This window comes from Dreissena polymorpha, chromosome 2, assembly GCF_020536995.1.
Source record: "Dreissena polymorpha isolate Duluth1 chromosome 2, UMN_Dpol_1.0, whole genome shotgun sequence".
Taxonomy (NCBI): Eukaryota; Metazoa; Mollusca; class Bivalvia; order Myida; family Dreissenidae; genus Dreissena; species Dreissena polymorpha.
The window spans coordinates 138736896-138760950 of record NC_068356.1 but is presented as its reverse complement, the minus strand read 5'-3'; the positions used below and the strand labels follow the sequence as shown (position 1 = coordinate 138760950).

The following is a 24055-nucleotide window of genomic DNA, read 5'->3' as shown; positions in this document are numbered from 1 at the left end:
GTATATTCATTCATATTGTAGACGTACCTGTGAATTAAAAAAAAAAATTTGTATAGGTATTAATTTTCTATACAATTATCTTTATTTTTATATGCCACAGTATTTAAACAATTTTTAATAACAACGTTTTTATTTTTTGGCATGCCCAGTAGAACACTGCTAACGCGGTGTTGCGCGGCGGTCGCTGATGAGAACGGACATTGTCTGCATTTACCGACTAGGCTAAAGTTATACACGCCGCGGGTATTAGCGAACTCGGCGTAAACACTCGCTAGCAGAAAAAACCCTCAGAGGGAGCGCGTTTTTTTTGGGAAAACGATTGGACTGTACTGTACAACTTTGTAACTTCATATGTAGATGCACCTTGATGAGTTCTATATGCCACACCCATTTTCAGGTCACTAGGTCAAAGGTCAAGGTCACTGTGGTCTCTAAAAAAAAAAAAATCTGACAAGCTTTCATTTATTCTTAACTGCACCCGCAGCAGAGCATGGCACCCGTTATGGGGTGCTCTTTTTTTCTCAAAAGATGTCTTTGAAGTCATTTAATTCATATAATTATAACTGACCATAATGAGGTTCATTAAAGGGGCCGTCCAACAGATTTTGGCATGTATTGAAGCTTTTCATTAAATGCTTTAAATGCTTTATATTGATAAATTTAAACATTTGAACTAAAAATCTCCTGTAAAAAAAAACAAGAATACAATTTAAAAAAAGGAAAAAAAGTAAACCTAAACAGGGCTCGAACCATCCACGCTCATGTTTTGAGCAGATATATTTTATATCTATATAAGCAATCCTCGTAGTTTCCCAAAATATCGTTTCGCGTCGATATGAGTTATGACGCTTTATCTGTTGGACGGCCCCTTTAATTGTATTTTTGAAACTTATAATTGATGATGGTAAGGTTTTGAAGTTCTTTTCAATTGATTTGATTGATGCTTGTGTGCTTTTGAAGTCTTTAATCACTTTAATCACTTCAGGTGAATTGTGATAATCTTAATATAATTAAATGTGATTTAAAGAGCAAGTTTATCTTTCATCTTTGTAGATGTGTAAATTAGTTTTCACAGATTTTATTGAGTAATACTGTGGAAGATGTATATAAACTCAATTTGTTTCTTAAAATTATTCAGTTTATAACTTAAAGTGTGCTATTGATGATATTCAGTGAAATTGTGCTAATTGATTTTATAGTTTCAAATAATATTTATTAATGTGCTCAAATTCCCATGAAAGTGCTGTCTGGAATTCAGGCTGCAAATTTACATATAAGAAGCCTTTACCAGTTGCAAATCCCAGCCACCCGGAGGGTCAATAGCTAGGAGTTGAATTTTTTGCAACTAGATCATTGGTGTGCACTTCTTTTTATGCCCCCGGATCGAAAGATCGGGGGTATATTGTTTTTGGCCTGTCTGTCATTGTATGTGTCTGTCTGTCTGTTGGTCACAAACTTTAACCTTGGTTGACTTTAACTTTTGCAATAACTTTTGTAATATTGAAGATAGCAACTTATTTGACATGCATGTGTATCTCATGGAGCTGCACATATTGAGTGGTGAAAGTTCAAGGTCATCCTTCAAGGTCAAAGGTAAACAAAAAATTCAAAGCAGCGCATTATAGAGGGCAATCTGTTTCTGACAAACACATCTCTTGTTTACATTGAAAACAAGAACCATGAGGTGCATGTTACTGTAAGAGTATTTTATTTCACTATTCGTTTTTAGCTCCATTGGCAAGAGGCCAGCGGGGCTTATGTCATGGTCCTGTGTCCGTTGTGCATGCGTGCGTCCGTCCGTGCGTGCGTTAACTTTTTCTTTAAACATCTTCTCCTAAACTACTGGTCCAATTCTGATGAAATTTCTCAGGAATGTTCCTGGGGTGAACCTCTTTCAAATTTGTTCAAATTATGCCCTTGGGGTCAAATTTGACCCTGCCCCGGGGGTCAAAAAATTGAAAATTTGCTTATATAAGGCCTATTTTGTGAAAACTTTAAAAATCTTCTCGTCCATAATCATTGGGCCTAGGGCTACCAAATTTGGTATGTAGTGACATCTTATAGTCCTCTACCAAGTTTCTTCAAATTATGCCCCTGGGGTCAAATTTGACCCTGCCCTGGGGGTCAGAAAATTGAAAATTTGCTTATATAAGGCCTATTTTGTGAAAACTTTAAAAATCTTCTCGTCCATAACCATTGGGTCTAGGGCTACAAAATTTGGTATGTAGTGACATCTTATAGTCCTCTACCAAGTTTTTTCAAATTATGCCCCTGGGGTCAAATTTGACCCTGCCCCAGGGGGTCAAAAAATTGAAAATTTGCTTATATAAGGCCTATTTTGTGCAAACTTTAAAAATCTTCTTGTCCATAACCATATGGCATAGGGCTTCCAAATTTGGTATGTAATAACATCTAATAGTCATCTACCAAGTTTGTTCAAATTAAGCCCCTCGGATCAAATTTGATCGTTCCCCAGGGCTCGAATTAAACTTTTTTTTCTACTTGCAAAAATTGCGAGCAGCTTAAAAACCAACTCGCAAAATCAAAAACATTCTCGCAAATTTTGATGGGAACATAAAAAAACCTTGGACATTAGTTTAGTACTATTTAAACAAAATAAAAGTACTTAACATGTACATGTGTAAACATATTTTATTTCTGCAACCATACAAAGATATCAGTTCCTTGGACCAAAACGGCCCACATCAGGTTGATTGACCATCTTCATCTACAACAAGTTTTAGTCTTATTTTAAGTTATTTTTCCCACTAATTCACTGTTTTCGTAGAAGGATTTTAAATCCGTTTTTTCTAACTTAACGGCTAACTTTGCTTTATCTTTTGTATTATGTATATTTTGTGTTATTTCCGTCTGTGGGAATAAAGTGACAAGTTATTTTTCGCTTTGATGATCATGTGTGAATAGTCGACTGTTTCACTTCCTTTGTACCAATACCATCCGGGTATCTGTATATACCAGTCTACATACAAGGTGCGCGCTTACGCATAAGGGTACTTGGGCGTTCTATAAATTGACCTAAGATTTAGCAATCATGACGTCGAGCAGCATTATACCTACTCATTTCTTTTCACTATTTATTTACTTGCAAAAAAATACTAGTGGCTTTAAACTTAACTCGCAATCGGTATTTTTTACTCGCATTTTGCGAGTGTGCGAGTGTTAATTTCGAGCCCTGGTTCCCAGGGGTCACAAAATTGAACATATGCTTATATTGGGCCCATTTTGTGTTAACTTTAAAAATCTATTTGTCCATAACCATTTGGCCTATTTCTACCAAATTTGGTATTTAGTGACATCTAATAGTTTTCTACCTATTTTGTTCAAATTATGCCCCTGGGGACTAATTTGACCCTGCCCTGGGGGTCACAAAAATGAACATATGCTTAAATAAGGCCTATTTTGTGCAAACTTTAAAAATCTTCTTGTTCATAATTATAGAGCCTAGGGCTACTAAATTTGGTGTGTAGTGATATCTTATAGTCCTCTACCAAATTTGTTCAAATTATTCCCCTGGGCTCAAATTTGACCCTGCCCCGAGGGTCACAAAACTGAACATATGATGTTTACCAGGGGAGATTACTGCGGCCGTGTGTCTGTGACCAACAACAACAACAACAACATCTTGTTAACATGAGATAAAACCCTGCCATTTAGTGCCATTTAAGATCAGATGGTGACTGCTTACAAAGGAATTGAAGTAAGAAAAGGTGTTATGAATGTTTTTCTTATAAACTGAAAAAAGTCGGGTTTTATTTAAATATGTCGAAAGTGAACACATATCCGGATAAAAATATTTCGGATGACATGTTAATTTCATGTCTTTTTTGTAGTGTTTAAACCAGTTTAATAATATATTATTGATTTTTAAAACACAACTTCCATGAAAATAATTATTTAAAGAAAAGTCAATATATGATACTGCATGGTAAACTCAAACTTTGTATCCAAGAGAAGGTGTTGGAATTAATGAAGTGCAATGTTCTTAACTATCGTATATGCTGCTTTTTAATAACTAATGATTCAATGTTTCATTTGTGAATCGTGACTCATGAATTGTGGATATGATTGTCAATTGCTCAACGATCCATAGATCTATATATTTCTGACCATTTTATAATTTTCTTAAAATAAGTTATGAATTGATCTTAGAAGTCAAATGTATTACTTAATTATATACATTTATGAATATAAAGAAGTAATATTTAGATTATCATAATATTCTCAGGCCTCTTGGTCTTCGGGATGTGTGGGTTGTTAATTATATTTTGAGATGATTCTTTACAAAGAAAGATGCTACTGTTGTATTTGTTATAAATGTGTGAAAGGCTCTAAGAAGGAACCAGAGAATATTAACCCTTTACCAAACACTAACAGGATTTTAGGGGATTGTAGCTGACAACTTTATAAATAATTGTGATAAAAGGAGAAATTGCTCGAGATGAGCGATTTCTCCTTTTATCACAATTATTTCTACCGTACCTGATCATTTCTTTCATATTCCATTACAATTTAATTGTCGTCTGCAACCTCTTTCAAATTGGGACAGTCCAAAATGTGTCGTTTGGTAAAGGGTTAAGGCATTTTGATTCCTATGGTTCTTGTGAATCTTTTTCAAATCAAATGTGTAGATTTGATCTTCAGCATCTAAAAATATGTGAAATAGAAAGAACGACAATATCGTTTGGCGAGATAAATGTACCTACGTTATAAGCAAAGGACCTGTGCAACAATTCTGGGGCTTTTTAGTCTGTTTAGTTAACACGGTAGTAACTTTTTCCATATATAAAAAAGCTCACCCTTACAACTTTTAAGCGCCCAGTGGGACGAGGGAAAGAGAAAGTCACATGCTTGAGTACATTTCAACCCATGCGCATTGCACGTTTTTTTCGCATGAAAAAAACAGTGGAGCGATACAGGGCCATTATGGCCCTCTTGTTCTTGAATGGTTTGAGCTTTTATGAATTTATACTTACAGCTCAAAGTTCTTCTTGGTAAAATCCAGGTAAAAAAACTTCCATGTATCCACCAGTGACAAATTATCAGTGTAGTAAGAATATAAGTAACAGAATATCTGAACTAATGCAAACAATGCAACAACAAATGATTTACCTTTAAAGAATTATTTAATTCCTATTAAATCACGTAAAATTTATTTATTGACAGCATGTTTAACTATGCAAAGTTCCATACACACTAAAAATTGCATTCACTTCTTGCATGATTGACCTATTTATAGTGACAACACAACAAAAAGCTGAGTACTCAATTGTATTAGGCATTAGACCACCTAAACTTGAAAATTTGATCCACTGAACATATTTTATATGAACTTAGACTGTAATTTAAAAAAAATAAACTACTATTTACAATTCAAGTTCCTGTGCTATTGGTCCAGGGCTTCCATTATCGTTCGGCAAATTTGCTAAAGGTGAAAATTTCGAAATTATGGCAATGAAGAAAATATTGTGGACAAAACACTGTTTAACTTTTTTTTAAATAAAAAAACGCATGGTAAAGTGAAAAGAGTATATAATATAGTGGTGTGGGTAGGTATTCGGTGTTTTGTTTAATTCCCAAATGAGCATATAATCAAATATTTAATCCAAAACACACTGTCACACTTCTGAATTTTAATGTTTACACAACATTTACAAATTCGAGCTTCAAATAAACAGTGCTAATGTATTTTGTGTTGATCCTCCCTCCCGATGAGAGCCTGTGAATATGATGCTACTACATGTACAACGTTAATTACAACCGCATGTATAAATGTTGTTTGAAACAATTTGTGGCGCATAGACCATCCATATCTCTTAATTTATGTTAAAGGTTTCGTGTTCAGTGTAAGACAATTATATCTCTAGTGATTTGGAATTGAAATTTCCTATTCCTAAAATTAATTTGTAGTCAAACACTGTGTATTTTTATTGTTTTAGTTACTTATGAAAACACACAGGCAGTTTTACGGACCTATTTTGTAGACTGCATGGGATGTTTTGACAAAAGGGATTTAAATGTTCTAATGCAACTGTTTGCTGATATGATCCATAATTAATGGTAACAAAATGTTCTGTATCTTATGATTGGTTTAATCAATGTGATCCTTGAAATATAATTAAGCATATAGTTATATAACATACTGAAAAACATAAGTCTGCTTAATAAAGCAGAATGTTCTGATAAGGATTAAAAAATTTAATAATAATAACCGGTAAATTAAATTAATCATAATAATAGTATTACATAGACATATACATATGAAAAGGAAAAAATAAGCATTATGCAGTTCCAAATGGCTAAAACTTTGGCTACAGTTTCTAAAATTTGCTTTCACAAAATCCATTTGGCTTAAATGTTTGCTACATAAATTTTAAAGCCAGGGGGAGCCGTGTGGTAATACTTCTTTTGAATAACATGTGCGTATAAAAGTGCTAAAGAATTTCACAAATACAAATGTTTGTCATTTATTTTCATTATCAAATAAATTTCAGCATATATGCTACTATTAAAAAAAAATTGATGAAATAAACGTCCGTCCAGGATAAGGGTATTCTCACTGAACATGCGTACCACCGTATGCGGTGTGTGCCCACAGTTCTTATGCTAGAATCTACAATGAAATACGGAAAAAGTGAAAGGTTTTGTGTTAAAATTAATAAATGAAAGTGTTTTGTTTACACTAGGGAAGTTGTCCGCTTCACTTTGCAATTTATATGGAAATTTAATTAAGAGGACCAATAAAATGTATGGAATATATTTATACATTTGGATTATTTTAGCTGAAATAAGACTGTGAAATGCAATTATACCTGTTTTTTCTCATTTATGTTATATTTATCGTTATTTTCAAAAGTAGAATTTTTAGGACATTGGTAGGAAAACAAAATGCTTGGGAACCTATGCTTGTGACATCATCACAAGAGTCTCATTCTTAATGTAAAGAAAATAGCTGATAAAAGGTCTCCACCAATAATAGGTCTCCACCAATAATAGGTCTCCACCAAAAATAGGTCTCCACCAATAATAGGTCTCCACCAATAATAGGTCAAATCAATTTTAATTAACCTTATACATCATAACAAACTGTAAACCTGTTACCATTAAAATGAACTTGTGTCTGTTTTGGAAAAATGCTTGTAACGAAAACTTGATTAAAAAAAACATTTTAAAACTAAAAGCATAATTTAAATTTACAGTTAATATAGCAAAGAAAAGAACATGGTTACGCTGCACTAATTTTTTCACCAGATTGTCTGATTGTCTAGTCAAATGCTAGAAATTGAAAATGAGGTTGTAGTGTATAACAATGTTGTTTGAATGAGTACATATTCTGATCACAATAGGTTCATTGGTACAATCAAACCATAAAAAGTTGTTGCAGATTTTCATTGGGTTTAATAAATAAACATATTTTCAAATTTCAAATGTCTCATTAAAACAGTTGACTCATTTGAAATTTGTATTATTGTAATTATTCTGCAAGCACACAATATCACTTAAGTCATTTAAATATGTGCTTAATATTAAGGGACTTTTTTTTTTTTTCATTTATGACTGAAAACATAATATGTAGCGCATATTAGAAATGAAATATTTTATAGATGTTTACATGGAAAAAGTCCTTTACCAGTTGCATCTCCCAGTGACCTGAAGGTCAGTAGCTCGGAGTTGGATTATTGCAACCAGTTTTAATTGAGAGCCAAAAACAACACAAATGAGGAAAAACCAGGTATTACATACTACATTTCAAAACTGTCGTCAACTAAAATAATCCTAATTTATCATTCCATACATTTTAATATTCTATTGGTCTCATTCATGAAATTTCCACTTTAATTGTAAAGAGAAGCAGGCAACTGCACATGTTAACATTACATTTTAATTGACAGCACTTCATACCAGATATCTTGGTAATTTAAATCGCAACTTATTCTATTAGATTGTTTTTCAGACCTTTTCAAAATGGAGATTTTCACAGTTTTTCAGACCTTTTCAAAATGGTGATTTTCTCATTTTAGGATCAACCAAAGCAAATAAAGAAAAGAAGACTTTACTCACCAACAGCTCTCGCGAATGCTTACGAACTTGTAAAAAAAGGTGGTATTTCTGTGAGAAAAGCTGCAGTCCTATGCAATGTTCCACAATCAACTCTCAGAGATAGAACTTTAGGCAATATCAGTGTTAATGTAAACACTCAAGCTTTAGGAAGTGCGCCTTTGTTTTCACATGATGAAGAAAAAAAAATGTTTGAACATTTCAAAAGAATGGCTGAAAATGGCCATAGATGCACTCAGAAAGAATATGCTCAATTTGCATTTGACTATGCTGTCCAGTTGGGCAAAAGAAAAAAAGACAACCCCCTATCTTTGAAATGGACCCGCGGTTTCTGTCAGCGCTGGCCAGAACTCAAAAACATATCACCTAGAGCCCTTAATGATGCTCAAGCTAAAATGGCCTCAAAAGACGCAATCTCCAAATTCTTTGAAAACTTGCAGGAAACATTAGTTAAACATGAATTAACAGATAAACCCCACCTTATCTTTAGTATTGATGAAAAAGGAGTAACAGTCAATCACAAATCACCTGAAATTGTTGAATGGCAGACAGTCACAATCATTGGTTGTGGGAGCGCTGCAGGGCAAGCTATACCCCCATTTTATGTGTTTCCGGGCAAACGCATGAAACCTGACTTGTTAATTGGTGCAGCTCCCGGCTCAAACGGAACAGTAAGCGAGACTGGATTGTCAAACGGTTCTGTTTTTTGCAACTACTTAGAGAAGCATTTTCTGAAGTTCACTCCCGGATCTACTGATCAGAAGAAATTAATTCTACTTGATGACCACGAATCACATGTTTCAGTTGGTATAACAGAATGGGCTCTAGAACACAACATTGTTCTATCTGTTCTACCCAAAAACTGCAGCCATTTCCTTCAACCTTTAGATATTGGTTGCTTCAAGCATTTCCAGAAGATTTATGACAGCCTCAGCCTCCAACTGATGTGCCGAAAGTCGGCTGTCATTACACGCTATAACGTGTGTGAAGTTGCATCAAAGTCATATCTCAAATCAGTGTCTCCAGAAAATCTTGTAAATTCTTTTGCCCGTGCAGGTATATACCCTTTCAATGCAGACGCTGTCCCAAGCAAACACCTAGCTGAAGTCCTCCTTCACTCTGAGTCAGAAACGTCAGAGAGCCAGGAAACTATAGATGTGAACAGTATTGCCATGTTGAAACAGAAAGAAAGAACATTAACAATAAAAATTAAAACACCATCAAAAGAAAGAAACACAATAAGTGAAATAGTGGCAGATAAAGAAAAATCAGAAGAGGTCATGCAGCAAATTACAGAACCTACAGATGATAAAAACAGGAATACACTATATATATATATAAACCACAGTAACAAAGCTACCAGTACTGAGGACCTTAGTACATCTCCTCAGCCTGGCCCCTCAAATATGGAAACCTTTTCTGAAAGTAGTCAGGATGAAAATGAAGAGGACGTGTGTTGTCAGTGCAAACAATTTTCACCTGAAGCTAAAAGATACAGTGCTTCTAAAAATATTGTAAAATGGGCACAGTGTGACATATGCACATGTAAACACTGGGTGCACCTTTCATTTTGTACACAAATAAAAGTAATCAGAAGAGGTGCAGCTTTTTTGTGCCCATGTTGCTCATAAAAATGATGAACCATGGAACAGAAACTTGTAAATGTTTAGAAGTTACACAAAAGTTTACTTACAGTTTGAGTTGATTTGCATGCTCACCTGAGCACATGCTCATGACGAGCTTTTGTGATCACTTATTGTATGTCGTTCACTGTGTGTCCCCACTATTTACCTTGTTTACACTTGAGACAGAGGTCCAGATAAGATGCATATTTGCGTAAAATACTAATGGAAATTTTCCAAATACGCATGAATTATACTTTTGACGAGTGAAAAAAATCATAAAAATTGGCATACGCATTTTGTGCAATTATCAGTTACTGTGAAACCATTTATTTTCGACAGCACAAAATTTCGTCATTTGTATAAAAATGACGATTTCGTCAGCACTTAAATTCGCCGATTTCTGATTTTGAATTTAAAAAAAATGCGTCAGTCAATATCCGATTTGTGTGTAATACATATTCGCGATCAATCGCAGTTGCGAAAAATCGTGGTACGAATGCGGGAACACACTTGAGAATCACTGCAGGAGGTGGCACCTGTTTGTCACATGCCAATTAACTAGTCTTTTGTTATCAAGGGACAGTAATGGACCCTCTTAATGTATGCCATTAACACGTTCATTGTTATGATTAGCGGACAAGTGGGAGCGAATAACCGTTAACGAGTGTTTGTAACAACGAAGCCAATTGCCAATTGGGTATGTGTTCTAGTTGGTATGATTTTTATTAAAATGCTGTCAATACCGTTTTAAAACTCTTTGTGTTATACGAAAGAGGTTCCAGTTTGTTAAGTGTGTTTTTTTTCAAATAAAATGTTTTTTTATTCTGATATCAACATTAAAATTAGAAACTCTATGTGTGTGTTTGTTCTTAAAAAGTAAACTACCGGTATATAAATCAATAATGTAAATAATTTAAAAATAAATAAATTGATACATATAAAATAGTAATAAGTGTGGTTAAACGCAAACAATCAAACAACAAACAGCAGTTTAAATATTCTTTATTAATTTGTGATAAATACGCATGTTGATAACACATCGTCATCTTTTCATTTGGTTTATTGTCTTTCATCGGCATTCGCTGCGTGATGGCTAATATGCAACACCCCTGAAAAACACAATGCACCTAATGGGTAATAAAGTTATAAACAATTAGCGCTAATCCATTACCATTCTACATAAACGAAGTCAACGCATTCGATACAGCTGTAATGCACACGCGTTTTAAAGAAGTGTCACGTGTCAGTTAAGTACCTTGTGTAATCTACATCCCTTTGTGTCAAAACCGGATTAATCTTGATTACGAAACAGCAGTGAATGTGTGCATGGATTATGTTGGAATTTAATGCCTCATGTCTACGGTATAGTTTTAAATATTGTTCAACTTGGTGTTTGTTTTTGTTCAAACATAGAGCATGATTGTTCGTTAGGATCTTAAATTCGCCGATCGGTCGACTGACGAAATTTATGAAAATTAATGCCTGACGATTAATAATGGTTTCAAACAGTGCCCCAATTTGGATTATTTGATCAGCCATTTCAAAATGCATGTTTGTGTAAACAAGAGTAGATGTTCTTTATTATTAATACATGTTTTCTGCATGTTCATGTATAAAAATTTATAAAATAAAAAATAAAATACTTTTGCGGGATTATTTTAAATAGTCCCGCAAAAGTCTTTGATTTTGAATTTTACTCATCAGCTAAAAAAGTCATGAGTGAAATACTCTTTATCTTAACAAATTATCAGGAGCTCTGTCTAGAGGCCACATTTATTTCCAATCTTTATGAAAAGTGGCCAGAAATTTCTCCTAATGATATCTCAGCTGAGTTCAAAAATGGTTCAGGTCTGTTGAAAAACAAGGAAAACAAGGCCATCATGGGACGTGGCAGTTTTCCTTATATGGCTATAGTTAACTCTTTGCATGCTGGGAAATTTGTCGTCTGCTTAAATGTCGTCTGCTGAATTTCTAAAATTAGCATTTTCTTCGATTTTTTTTCAAAGAATACTATCAGAATAGCAAACAGTTTAACTCCTGATGAGATGCCACGTTCTGTGGCGTCTAGTCTGGATCCAAACTGTTTGCAAAGGCCTTTAAAATTTGGTTCCAGCGCTGAAAGGGTTAAACCTTGTTGACACTCTATAAGTATTATTTATAGTCCAATCTTCATGAAACCTGGTCACAATTAACATTTGTTCTAATGATAACACAACTGAGTTTTTGAAAACAGTTCCAGTCGATTGAAAAATATGTCCGACAAATGACGGGGTAGTTTTCCATATATGGCTGTAGTTAAACCTTGTTAACATTCTAGAAGTCAAATTTATGGTCGAATCTTCATGAAACTTGGTCTGAAAATTTGTTTTAACAATATCTGGGCTGAGTTTTAAAATGGTTGAAAACCATGGCCAACTGGGTTCAGGCACTTTTTCTTGTATCGCTTTTGTTAAACCTTGTTTACACTCTAGAAGTCACATTTTTAACAAAAACTTCATGAAACTATAAGGTCAAAACATTTTGTTTAAATGATGTCTCGGTGGAGTTCTAAAATGGTTCCTGTCATTTGAAAAAACATGGCTGCCAGGGGGCAGGGCAGTTTTCTTTGTATGGCTAAAGTTAAACCTTGTTAACATTAACTTTCCAATCTTTACGAAATTGGTCAGGTACATTTTTTTAGCTCACCTGATTGCTCAGGTGAGCTTTTGTGACCGGTCTTTGTCCGTCGTCCGTCCACATTTGTTCGTAAACACTCTAGAGGCCACATTTATTGTCCGATCTTCATGAAACTTGGTCAGAAGATTTGTCCCAATGATATCTTGATCAAGTTCGAAACTGGGTCATGCTGGGTCAAAAACTAGGTCACTAGGTCAAAAAAAAGAAAAACCTTGTTAACACTGTAGAAGTCACATTTCATGCCCAATCTTCATGTAACTGTGTCAAAATGTTTGCCTTAATGATATGTTGGTTGAGTTCAAAAGTGGTTCTGGTCCGTTGAAAAACATGGCCGCCAGGGGGAGGGGCAGTATTCCTTATATGGCTATAGAGAAACCTTGTGAACACTTTAGAAGTCACAATTTTTGCCCAATCATCATGAAACTGGGTCAAAATATTGTTTGTAGTTATATCTCGGACGAGTTCGAAAATGGTCCAGATCGGTGAAAAAACATGGCCGCCAGGGGGCGGGGCAGTTTTCTCAATATGTATATAGTGAAAACATGTTAACACTCTAGAAGTCACATTTTTGGTCCAATCTTCATGAAATTTGGTCAGAAGATTTGGTTACTGGATACAACGGTTGAGAATGAAAATGGTTTGGATCGGTAAAAAAAAAAATGCCGCCAGGGTTGGGGGTCTTTTTCCTTATAATTATATAGTAAAAGAGATTGTGAACACTTTAGAAGTCACATTTTTTGCCTAATCATCATGAAATTTGGTCAAAACATTGTTTATGTGGATATCTCGGACGAGTTTGAAAATAGTCGTGAACATTTGAAAAACATGGCCGCCAGGGGGTGGGTCAGTTTTCTCTATATGTATATAGTGAAAAAATGTGAACAGTCTACATGTGTATAAGACACATTTTTTGCCCAATCTTTATGAAATTTGGTCAGAACATTTGTTGCCTTGATACATGTACGATGGTTGATTTAAAAAAAATGGTTCTGATTGGTAAAAAAACATGGCCGCCAGGGGGGGTCTTTTTCCTTATATTTGTATAGTAAAAAAAGCTTGTGAACACTCTAGAAGTCACATTTTTTGTCCAATCATCATGAAACTTGGTCAAAACATTGGTTTATAATGGATATCTTGTTATGATATCTAGGCCAAGTTCTTTATGGTTGTGGTTTGTTGAAAAACATGGCTTTAAATGGCTTTTTAGTGCAACCTTGTTTACACTCTACAATGAAATTACCGATGTACACGTTGAATGAAATTTATGCATATTATGATATTCATGATCTCCACGCAGTCATCTAAATATTAATTCTGCCGACAAGATATACAGTTAAATTGCCAATTTTTTTTTTTAATTTATTTTTGTTCCTTTCTGAAGAGGATTATTATGTTTATGATTGATTGGGGATGAAGTGCAACAAACATATTTTTGCCATCTGAAAACCCTTTATTAAATATTCTCAAAATTTTAAGTAGTAATATTGAGTTCACAGAAAATCACTTAGGGGAGAAACAACTGTATATAACTTGAATTCTGTTTGACCTCCAATCATGAATGCATGGCTTGTCAGGAATGCACTCTTATTTCCCCATTGATCCCATTCATCCACCTGCTTATCAGCAACTAATTACATGTAATTCTCTATTGACTGTGCTTGAATTGTTAATTTGATGTAACAGGCTTGCAGCTTAAAAGCCCTTAGTCCCTAGAAATAGGCCCCAGCTGGGAACTCACATCAAAGACCTTCAGACTGATAAGAGTGGAACACAAATTGTTATGGCACACAGTTTATATATGTCAGGTCGGTGGTTTTGGTGTGATTATCAAAGATTTGTGTTTTAAATAGGATTGATAGTTGTTTTAATTGGAAATATCATTGCAAGGTGAGTCTGAAAATAGTTCCAGTTTGTTTAAAAGCAAGGCCCTGAGGTGGATGGCAGATTTCTTTTTATTGCTATAATGAAACATTGTGAACTCTCTATAAGTCACATTTTAGTTCAATCTTAATGAAACATGCTGAGAACATATGTTCCTATAATATCTTGATTTAGTTTGAAAATGGCTCCGGTGCTCTGAAGAGCATGGTTTCCAGGGGCGAGCGAATTTCTTCTTGTGAACCTTATGATGATATTTATGTTTCATGAAGTACTTTTATTATTTTGAACTCCACCTTCCCAGAATAGTTTAGTTCCTTTGGGTCTCAGGTGAGCGTCTTAGGGCCCATGGCCCTCTTGTTATTTGAAATGTGGTGGTAAAAAACTGCGCGCTATACATTACAAAATATGGTTTTCAATGCAAGCATGTTGTTGTATAACTGTTTATATGTATAACTGCATAATAAATATTCTTCAAACAGAAGTGTAAACATGCATATTCTGACAAATGTCCACTGACATAAAATTCTGAACTCCAGACATAGATTTGAAGAAATATGTACATTGTCTCTAAAAGGACCTTTTTTCAGATTAACCTTGTTGTTTTTATGCCCCCGGATTGAAAGATCGGGGGTATATTGTTTTTGGCCTGTCTGTCTGTCTGTCATTCATTGATTGTGTGTGTCCCAAAACTTTAACCAAAACTTTGGTCATAACTTTTTGAATATTGAAGATAGCAACTTGATATTTGGCATGCATGTGTATGTCATGCAGCTGCACATTTTGAGTGGTGAAAGGTCAAGGTTATCCTTCAAGGTCAAAAGTCAAAAAAATCCAATCCAAGGGAAGTAATAAGCTTTAAAAGGGAGATAATTTGTAAACCTGCCAAATTATATATTTAAATTTTATTTCAAAGCGGCGCAATAGAGGGCATTGTGTTTCTGACCAACACATCTCTTTTTATCCCCTGCCATCGGCGGAGGGATATTGTTTTGGCGTTGTCCGTCCGTCCGGAGCAATATCTTGTAAGTGCTTTCATTGAAACTTGGTATGAGTATATATATGGATAAGAGGATGATGCACGCCAAATGGCATTGTACACCATCTGTTAATAACGGAGTTATGGCCCTTTGTATCTTGAAAAGATGCTTTTTTGAGTGTCAAATATAACACTTTTGTGTCCAGAAGATATTGGTGGGGGATATGAATTCAACGAATTTGCTTGTTTAAATATAGTTTGTGACGTATATTAAATAAGAAAAGCACTGGAAATATAACAAAGAAAAAAAAACGGTTTGTCAATTAAAATATATACTACAAAAGTAACAAATACCCAATTCATTTATTAAACTTTTTGGAAGTAACAGATAATTGTGATAATGATTGTTCAAAATAATAGCTACTTATCGGTGTAATATCTTTTAACACTTAAATATGTTATAAACTTTACCTATAAAACTGATGTTACATGTGGTATATGGTAACGTATGTTGATCATAACTTATGCATAATGATGCACAATTTCTATAATAAAGCAGTACGAGTTTAAGAAAATTTGCAAAATATGTAATCTTTGTCAAATTTACTAAAAATGTCAAGTACTGTTCTTGTGTATATATTACTATTACCATTGTTTATGTTAATTTGATTAACTTGAAGCAACATTAAATAAATTAGTTAATCTACATTGTTTTAGTTATGTTAATAGCAAGATTTTAAATAAATAAATATTCAAAATGTATGTGAATTTCGATAATGAATATTTTTTCAGATTATTTGCAGGGTTTTTATGACTTTGATTAATTGATTTTGAAAAGGTGTTTTCATTCAGTATTAGAAAATCTAAAATGGGGTTTGATGGTTGAAAAGGTTGTAAACAATTTGTATACAAGATTTAATAAGTTTTTTTGAGGTGTTTGGCACATCAGTAAATTAGACCGTAACTTTTGGCCATTGCTTTGTACATGTAAAGTAATATGACTGCAGGTGAAGAAAATCATAAATCAAATACTTATGCAGAACAAGGTGACCTCATGCTACTATGTAAACCATGTAATCAGCAGAACTGTGTTCAACAGATTACAAAATTAAAACTTTAGAAATACCCCAGTAACATCTGAAAAAAAATGTTTTGTCCCTCTTCTAGAAAATTAGGTAACCAACAAATTATTAGAATAAGAATACCGGTAATGCGATGAAATGGTGACTGGTATGATAATAATTACTATATTCTTAAATATTAAATACTATCTGTATAATAACAGCCTAGGCCTTTTTTAGTTGTTCGCTTGTGGACCATACACTAAGAACGATAACCACTGCATCTGCCTGTTTATACTTCACCACTGGTACACTTCAGACAGTGAGTGTGTGTATGTAATCAATAGTGTTGAACAGCTTTTGCGACGACATTGGCCAGTTTGTCATTGAAATCTGTACATATTAACTGCTTTCCGGGAAAACGGGGCTTAATGCATGTCATATAAGTGGTGTCCCAGATTAGCCTGTGCACACTGATTAGCCTGTGCAATGCGCGCATGCTTATGAAGGACGACACTCTGATTTAATGGTGTTTTTCGTTTAAAGAGAGTCTATGGTACTGGGATGACAATAAATGCATGTGCATTATAACTCTCTTTTCCCAAAATGAAGCTTAAATTATCTTTTCTAATAATGATTTGAAAACAAAAGATATAAGTGATAATAACTTCAAAGTAACCTCGCTGACTAGGCAAATAAACAAAATGTTTAGATGTTTACTAAAAAATGCCACAAGGTAAAAATTTAGAACTAATTGGTTGTTTATTTCATTATAAAGTGATTCTGTGAAATAAACAACCAATTAGTTCTAAATTTTTACCTTGTGGCATTTTGTAGTAAACATCTTAAAGGGACCTTTTCACAGTTTGTCATTAAATGCTTAATATTGATAAATGTAAACTTTGGATCTTAAAAGCTCCATTAAAAAAACAAGAATAAAATTCAGTTACCCTCAACTGGGCTCGAACCACTGACCCCTGGTATAAGTCTATTTTTAGACCATTGGCCATACAATTAGAGATGTATTTTATACTTTATATAAGAATTGTCCTCGTAGTAGGAAAAACAACAACAGAAGTCTCCAAATTAATAGTTCGTTTAATTTTCACAATTTATCAAAACGTGAAAAGGTCCCTTGAATGTGTTCATACTTGCAAATTGAATGAGTTCAATACGCGGTTAGATCTTACATCATGAATAACTTAGGTTTAGTGGTTGCTTGTTAGCCTGGGGCCAGTAGATTTAAGCCCAGGAAACTCAATTTCATAAGTTGGTTACAGTTCGGCTAAAAAGCAGGGCAACTTGCTTTTTCAAAGCTTGAACAACTCAATCCAATTATACCTAGAATACAAATTGGCGACTGTGGATCAATTAGGTCTAGAAAATGATTCAATTCCGGCTCACAACTAGACATGATGCATTAAAAGTCTGTCGTGTGGGCAAAATTGTTGCTCAATAATTTAAAGAAAATGGATAAAGCACTAGATACACATAACACAACATGTACATGATTCTAGGCTTGTTATTCTCTAGCAAGGCAACCAAAATTCTAAAGATGGTTCATTAATAATTTGGTAAGTTCTGTTGTTATCATTATAGTTTGTGACAATAACTGAATTGCTAATATAAATTACAGTATAACATAATTTTCAACTGTCAGGGCGGATGATTGAGTGGTTTCAGCACTAGACTTTTACTCCAATGGTAGTGGTTCAAGCCCAGGTGAGGTTAACTATTGTTCTTTTTATGCCCCCGGTAGTGTGACATATACCAGTGGCATTTTGTCCGTCAGTCCATCCGGCATTTTTATGCCCCCCTTCGAAGAAGAGGGGGTATATTGTTTTGCACATGTCGGTCGGTCGGTCTGTCCGTCCGTCCTTCCACCAGATGGTTTCCGGATGATAACTCAAGAACGCTTAGGCCTAGGATCATGAAACTTCATAGGTACATTGATCATGACTGGCAGACGACCCCTAACGATTTTCAGGTCACTAGGTCAAAGGTCAAGGTCACAGTGACTCGAAATAGTAAAATGGTTTTGGATGATAACTCAAGAATGCTTAGGCCTAGGATCATGAAACTTCATAGGTACATTGATCATGACTGGCAGATGACCCTTATTGATTTTCAGGTCACTAGGTCAAAGGTCAAGGTCACAGTGACTCGAAATAGTAAAATGGTTTTCAGATGATAACTCAAGAATGCTTACGCCTAGGATCATGAAACTTCATAGGTACATTGATCATGACTGGCAGATGACCCCTATAGATTTTCAGGTCACTAGGTCAAAGGTCAAGGTCACAGTGACTCGAAACAGTAAAATGGTTTCCGGATGATAACTCAAGAATGCTTACGCCTGGGATCATGAAACTTCATAGGTACATTGATCATGACTGGCAGATGACCCCTATTGATTTTCAGGTCACTAGGTCAAAGGTCAAGGTCACAGTGACTCAAAACAGTAAAATGGTTTCCTGATGATAACTCAAGAATAATTAGGCCTAGGATCATGAAACTTCATAGGTACATTGATCATGACTGGCAGATGACCCCTATTGATTTCAGGTCACTAGGTCAAAGGTCAAGGTCACAGTGACAAAAAATGTTTTCACACAATGGCTGCCACTACAACTGACAGCCCATATGGGGGGCTTGCATGTTTTACAAACAGCCCTTGTTGGTATTTGAGTCTACCTACATTACCTGCGGATCAAAAAATCATGAAGTCAATGGACAATAACTTAATAATGTTTTCAATTGGGATATAGCTCAAACGCAGCTCTTGTTTTTTCTGTCTTTATTTGTATTTGTGATTTATATGTGAGATTTTTAATTCCAATGTCTACATACATTTATTAGCTCGACTATTATATTTGGAATATATATAGTAGAGCTATCCTACTCACCCCGGCGTCAGCATTAGCGTGAGCGTGCAAATGTTAAAGTTTGCGTACTACCCCAAATATTTTCAATGTCCCTTGACATATTGCTTTCATATTTTGCATACTTCTTCACCAATATGACCCCAACCTATAAACAAGAGCAGACAACTCTATCAAGCTTTTTGTACTAATTATGGCCCTTTTTCCACTTAGAATATGCATATTATTGATAAATCTATGTTAAAGTTTGCGTACCACCCCAAATATTTTCAATATCCCTTGACCAGGGGTGGCGAAATCAAATGTCCGAGTTGCCCGAGTCGTACATTTGCTTGTCTGGGCAACTGACTTTTTTCAATTAAGTTGTCCGTGGACAACAAGTTTTTTAAAAGTCGCGTCCAGGTATACAAAAATACATTGTATTAAAGCCGTAATTAAGTTTTACAAAACCGGATGTTGACACGCGATTACATTGTCAGTGCTATTTGCTGAGCAATCAAGCTAAAATACGTGCACTTTCCTGCGCAGTGATCTCCTTATTCTGCAAGAGACCGGGAGCATGCAGCATTTTCAACATTCGGCCCGACTGTTAGACAGTGTACACACTGGTTTCTTTATTTTTACGATCAGACGGAAATAAAAAGTATCAATCTAAGATAATCAAAACACGGTCTACCTTGTTATTTAAGACGACTTTAATGGTAAAGATGAACATTTTTTTTTAATCTTCAACAACGGAGCAGAAACCCGAAGCTTTGAGCAGCCCACCTCCCAAAAAACTAAGAAAGATTATGATAAAAATATGATCTAAGTTAACGCACCAGAACTTTTCAAGAAACTTGGCCAACAGATTTTCAATGGTTACCAGTTTATATAATCAAATTGCTACCAGCAGCGGAGCCTCAGTCTGATGAGGTCCACATATTGGACTAGTTTAATTTGTTAAGATTACAATGTACTTATGTTCAGCACATGTTTTAATAACACTAGCTTCGCAAGATTTAAAGTTTGAGAAAGGCTTTATATTGTTTATAATATACTGCTATAATGAATGTACCATTGAAATACAATTATAAACAAAACAAGCAAATCATACTCATGTTGATATATTCCACATTATTTAACATTAATCAATAAATGCGTTTATAATTTATATAAACATTAACGGACAAGTGTAGTTCAGCAACGGGTAAGTTAAATTTCCTAAATGGTTGTCCGTGGACAAGTATAGTTTTTTGAGATTTCGCCACCCCTGTTGACATATTGCTTTTATATTTTGCATACTTCTTAACCAACATGACCCCAACCTATAAACAAGAGCAGACAACTGTATCAAGCATTTTGTAACAATTATGGCCCTTTTTTCACTTAGATTTTCTATGCTAAAGTTTGCGTACCACCTCAAATATTCTCTATATCCCTTGACATATTGCTTTTATATTTTGCATACTTCTTTACCAAAATGACCCCAATCTATAAACAAGAGCAGACAACTGTATCAAGCATTTTGTAAGAATTATGGCCCTTTTTCCATTTACAATATGCATATTACTTTAGTTACATTGCCATAACTTCTTTATTTATGATCAGATTTTATTAATACTTTGACAAAACAACACTTACCTGAATACTACAATGGATTCCACCCAAACAATACCCCACCCCCCAACCCAGAATCCCTGCCCCCCCCTCCCCCCCCCCAAAAAAAAAATAAAAAAAAAATTATTTTTATTTTTTTTATTTTTGAAAGATCGTCTAATAAATTATTGAATATAAACAATTTCCCCATGATGGCTTACATTATACTGTCAAGCACTCGAATAGTCGAGCGCGCTGTCCTCTGACAGCTCTTGTATTTAATGCATTCAATGACAAACTTCAAAACATGCCAAAATATGAGAACAAGTCTCTTTAAACACACTCTTAAGTATTCTAATACAATTATGACCATTATGCATTTCATTCATTTTCACTCAAAAGGTTTCAAATTAGCTTCAATAGGTCCCCAAATGAGTTAATCTTCCTGTTGGATTGTTGGTTGATATGTGAAAAACAATAATCCTTAGTCTAGTGTTAAAGACAAGTTATCACTTTGGACAAGAAAAGTGTAAAAAAAATCACCCTTATCAACAACACCACAATATTCACTACCTATTAAAAATTGATTTATTGATTGCATCAAAGACTTAACCATATAAAATCATTCTACTGTATCAAACTGGTCATTAACTGAACTTTTCTACAGCATTACTGATTATGGGGTCATTGTCTCCTATGGTCTTCTGCACAAGCTAATCAGGATGGAAGTCACTTTTTAGCGAAAATCAAGTGAAGGTAGAAAGTGTCGTCCCTGATCAGCCTGTGCTGTGACTGTGCACTCCGAACAGGCTAATCTGGGATGACACTTCACGCACATGCATTAAGCCCTGTTTTCCTATTCACGCACATGCATTAAGCCCCGTTTTACTAGGGCGTTGCTCAAATGAAATGAAGTTGTTTATTCTTGTTGCAGGCCCTGGCACTGGTTGAGGAAGAGACGAGGAGGTACCGACCTACAAAAAACTACCTGGAGTACCTGCCACAGGCCCAGTACCATCACTTTGAGGTGAACACATGTGAGCCATGCTCTGGGAAAACGGGTCTTAATGCATATGGGTAAAGTGTTGTCCCACTGCACAGGCTAATCAGGGATAAAACCCTGTCTGTAGTGGATTTTTGTTAAGAAGATATTTCCTATAAAACAAAAAATTCCACAAAAGCGTAAAGTGTTGTCTAAGATCAGGGAACTGCACCCAGCTTTTCTTTTTTTTAGAGCAAGTCTCGTGTATCAAAAAACATTCTAGCATTAGAACTGGGGTGTAAAATATTACTCACCCACTCACATTGGCCAGTAGAATTTATCTCCAGACAAATATGAAATCTGAAATACCGGGTACTAGCCCGCACTCGCAACTCCATTTTAAGTAGCTGTTGCTTATCTGGAAACAAAGTGGTAAACGTTAGTCAATGTTTGATACTACCCTTAGTCTTTATTTTACTTTTTGTTACAGTAACCAGTTCAATTTTGTGCTCAAGGAGATATATTTTCATCGGCCCCATTTATTTTCCTCAAAAATGTCAAAACATGTATGGTAGCATGTTTTTATAAGCTGGTAACAGTGCCTTGATAAAACAGAATATTTTTTTATTATAATAAGCATGAATATACAAAAATCATACATGCTGTTGACAGACAGACATTATGAAGACCGAGTTTGAACGGCTGCAGTCTCGGCTACCGATAGAGATGATGAGCATGAAGAGGTATGAGCTGCCTCAACCTCCACCCGGCAAGATGACAGATGTGTCAGCATGGAGTGAATGTGTGGAGAACTCACAGGCCCAGTTAGAACATCAGGCACTCAGGTATGTAACAGGGAGAGATGTGTCAGCATGGAGTGAATGTGTGGAGAACTCACAGGCCCAGTTAGAACATCAGGCTCTCAGGTATGTAACAGGGAGAGATGTGTGAGCATGGAGTGAATGTGTGGAAAACTCACAGGCCCAGTTAGAACATCAGGCACTCAGGTATGTAACAGGGAGAGATGTGTGAGTATGGATTGAATGTGTGGAGAACTCACAGGCCCAGTTAGAACATCAGGCACTCAGGTATGTAACAGGGAGAAATGTGTGAGCATGGAATGAATGTGTGGAGAACTCACAGGCCTAGTTAGAACATCAGGCACTCAGGTATGTAACAGTGAGAGATGTGTGAGCATGGAGTGAATGTTTGGAGAACTCACAGGCCCAGTTAGAACATCAGGCACTCAGGTATGTAACAGGGAGAGATGTGTGAGTATGGATTGAATGTGTGGAGAACTCACAGGCCCAGTTAGAACATCAGGCACTCAGGTATGTAACAGGGAGAAATGTGTGAGCATGGAATGAATGTGTGGAGAACTCACAGGCCCAGTTAGAACATCAGGCACTCAGGTGTGTAACAGGGAGAGATGTGTGAGCATGGAGTGAATGTTTGGAGAACTCACAGGCCCAGTTAGAACATCAGGCACTCAGGTATGTAACAGGGAGAGATGTGTGAGCATGGAGTGAATGTGTGGAGAACTCACAGGCTCAGTAAGAACATCAGGCACTCAGGTATGTAACAGGGAGAGATGTGTGAGCATGGAGTGAGTGTGTGGAGAACTCACAGGCCCAGTTAGAACATCAGGCACTCAGGTATGTAACAGGGAGAGATGTGTGAGCATGGAGTGAATGTGTGGAGATTTCACAGGCCCAGTTAGAACATCAGGCACTCAGGTATGTAACAGGGAGAGATTGTGTGAGCATGGAGTGAATGTGTGGATAACTCACAGGCCCAGCTAGAACATCAGGCACTCAGGTATGTTACAGTGAGAGATGTGTGAGCATGGAATGAATGTGTGGAGAACTCACAGGCCCAGTTAGAACATCAGGCACTCAGGCATGTAACAGGGAGAGATGTGTGAGCATGGAGTGAGTGTGTGGAGAACTCACAGGCCCAGTTAGAACATCAGGCACTCAGGTATGTAACAGGGAGAGATGTGTCCACATGAAGTGAATGTGTGGAGAACTCACAGGCCAAGTTAGAACATCAGGCACTCAGGTATGTACCAGGGAGAGATGTGTCAGCATGGAGTGAATGTTTGGAGAACTCACAGGCCCAGTTAGAACATCAGGCAGGGAGTGAATGTGTGGAGAACTCACAGGTCCAGTTAGAACATCAGGCATTCAGGTATGTAACAGGGAGAGATGTGTGAGCATGGAGTGAATGTGTGGAGAACTCACAGGCTCAGTCAAAACATCAGGCACTCAGGTATGTAACAGGGAGAGATGTGTGAGCATGGAGTGAATGTTTGGAGA

At 35.7% G+C, this 24055-nt stretch overlaps 1 protein-coding gene across 3 annotated transcripts in view; it reads left to right on the top strand.

Annotated features, from left to right (window-relative positions):
• The window catches only part of LOC127869180 (pre-mRNA-splicing factor SPF27-like), a 36576-nt gene that overhangs the window by 3391 nt on the left and 9130 nt on the right, over positions 1-24055 (top strand). For 2 of the 3 annotated variants that reach the window (XR_008044463.1, XM_052411508.1), the window contains exons 2-4: positions 4997-5023; positions 21690-21782; positions 22410-22582. Coding sequence is in view for 2 of the 3 variants with exons in the window: in XM_052411508.1 (XP_052267468.1) it covers positions 4997-5023; positions 21690-21782; positions 22410-22582 (293 nt within the window). In the remaining variant the exon portion in view is untranslated. The remainder of the gene's footprint in view (positions 1-4996; positions 5024-21689; positions 21783-22409; positions 22583-24055) is intronic. The other variant, XM_052411509.1, reaches the window with a different exon arrangement.